We start from the raw sequence: 2,057 nt of genomic DNA on the forward strand, positions 1-2,057 counted from the left end.
AATCGGCCTGTTGGTGTTTGGGTAGTCGCCACTGTTAATTAGTTGCACGCAACTGTATATGAATTCATTTCGTCAAACACATCTCAGTGCGTAATGTCAATAATAAACTCTAAAACAATTTTTTTTTTATGAATTTACTGTTGTTATCCATTTTCTTGAAAAATGCGAAACTTTGACTTTGAAGTTTATAAAACAAAACAGAAATCGTACTTCAAATTTGTTTATTTATTGTTTTTCTATCAAGGGCAGTTTTGAGAGTTGCATTCGGAATACGACTGAAAACAAAACAATAAAGAACCCTAAATGTTATTTCAATGCAACTGAGCAGCTGCACATGGACAGGTGAGGTTCAGCAAATAAAAGAAAATTGTCAACAGTTTTGGTAACGTGTATATGCTCTTAACTCATGTTTGGCCATCAAGCAGTACTTCTAGTAGTAATTTTGCACATTACAAGTACAACTCCAGTACCGTTTCGTAGTGACGACTATTTCTACTTGGATCCTGATATGGACGATGACGTGGAGTATATGCAGAATGTTGATTTAGCGGACGCAGATTATCGACCGAACGAATCTGAATCTGACTATGTTATGCATCCTCGTTCGGCTGAAACTACAACGGAATGTGGTACGTGTACAACAAAACTATGGAGGAGTCCATTTGTATAATATTCTAACTGCTTTGATATATAGAGACCGAACCACCAAAACAAAGCGAAACTCATACATCCACTCCGCACGGTCCAGTGCCAACAACATGCATAGCCATAATCCCAGGCGCAACTCCAAAGCCGCCGATTTTGGAACCGGCGACCCAACCACCACAACCAGCTCAACCAATGCAACCAATGCAACCACCCCAGCCTGCTCCGCCACCGCAACCAGTGCCGCCTCAACCGGTTCAACCACCTACACCTCCACCATCGCCACCACCGCAATATCAGCTACCTCCATCACCCGCTCCATCTACTCCTGCCCCATTACTACCATCTACCAAAACACCTCAAACAATTTCGGCTTCTTCTACAGAAAGCGAAACGACGACTTGCATACCGGAAGATGAGTCAACACCGAAGCCAACCACATTGCCATATCCCTATTTGCGCCCAGTAGAGGCGACTACTTGCATACCAATGAAAATTGGGACAGGCGGAGTTAATGTTTCAACGTTTGAAGGCTTACTTATGCCACCATCTTCTCTGTTTCCGGCTGCGTCATTAACAGAGCAGGAAGGCAAAACGCGCGCACTACATTCACTTGTACAGCACTTGTATGTGGCTCAAGCGCGCGTCCAGCTGGAGGCAATCGAAATCAAGAAGGCTCAAGCCGTGGCGAATTCCGCCCAACAACAACTCGAAGAGGCAGCCAATCATGTGCGAAGTGTGACGGCAGCACTGCAAAATGCCCAGCAAGAGGTTGCTTCGGCTGCGATACGTGCACAAACGGCACAACTGCAGCTGGCCGCTCACGATCAATTGTTGTTCGCGGCGCGGCAAGATGTCGATGCGCTATCATCCCAAATGGTTGGCCTACAGGCCGCCGAAGGTATCGCAGTGCCGACGGTGAAATTTGATATCGGCAGTCTGCTGGATAAGCTAAAACAACCATTGTCTGCAGCGGAGCGACCCACTGCTGTGCCACCCGTGATGGCGATGCAAGAGGCGGCACCCGCGGAACCATCACCGCTGTATGTTGACTATGATTATGATTAAGTTTGAAATATGCCGCTTAGTTCCACTATCTATCTATTTAATATACCAATTTTTTGTTTAAACATGTACATATCAACTGCTGAGTGGAAGATCGACCTATATCGGCAGCCAGTTCGAAAACGCCCTATCTCAAAAAACTTTTCAAAAACGCCCCATTTCAGAATTTGGTTAAAGAACGCCCTAGTTCAAAATTCGTTTCAAAGACGTCCTATGTCAGCTGCCGATTAAAAAAGTGAGATAGGGCATTTTTGAATCGTATTCTGAAATAGGGCGTTCTTCAACCCACTTCTGAGGTGAGAGTGTTTTTCAATAAAATTCTGAAATGTGGCGTTCTTGAAAAGTTT

The 2,057-nt window shown here is 44.7% G+C and overlaps 1 protein-coding gene across 1 annotated transcript; it reads left to right on the forward strand.

The window, feature by feature from the left end:
- Positions 1–406: 406 nt before the first annotated feature.
- LOC118746517 (calphotin-like) lies at positions 407–1,713 on the forward strand. Its single transcript, XM_036480364.1, has 2 exons — positions 407–629; positions 695–1,713. Exons 1-2 carry the CDS (start codon positions 407–409, stop codon positions 1,711–1,713), a joined length of 1,242 nt encoding a protein of 413 aa, XP_036336257.1.
- The last annotated feature ends 344 nt before the right edge of the window (positions 1,714–2,057 follow it).

This window comes from Rhagoletis pomonella, unplaced genomic scaffold (genome assembly GCF_013731165.1).
Source record: "Rhagoletis pomonella isolate Grant_MI unplaced genomic scaffold, Rhpom_1.0 Rhpom_scaffold_00010, whole genome shotgun sequence".
NCBI lineage: Eukaryota > Metazoa > Arthropoda > Insecta > Diptera > Tephritidae > Rhagoletis > Rhagoletis pomonella.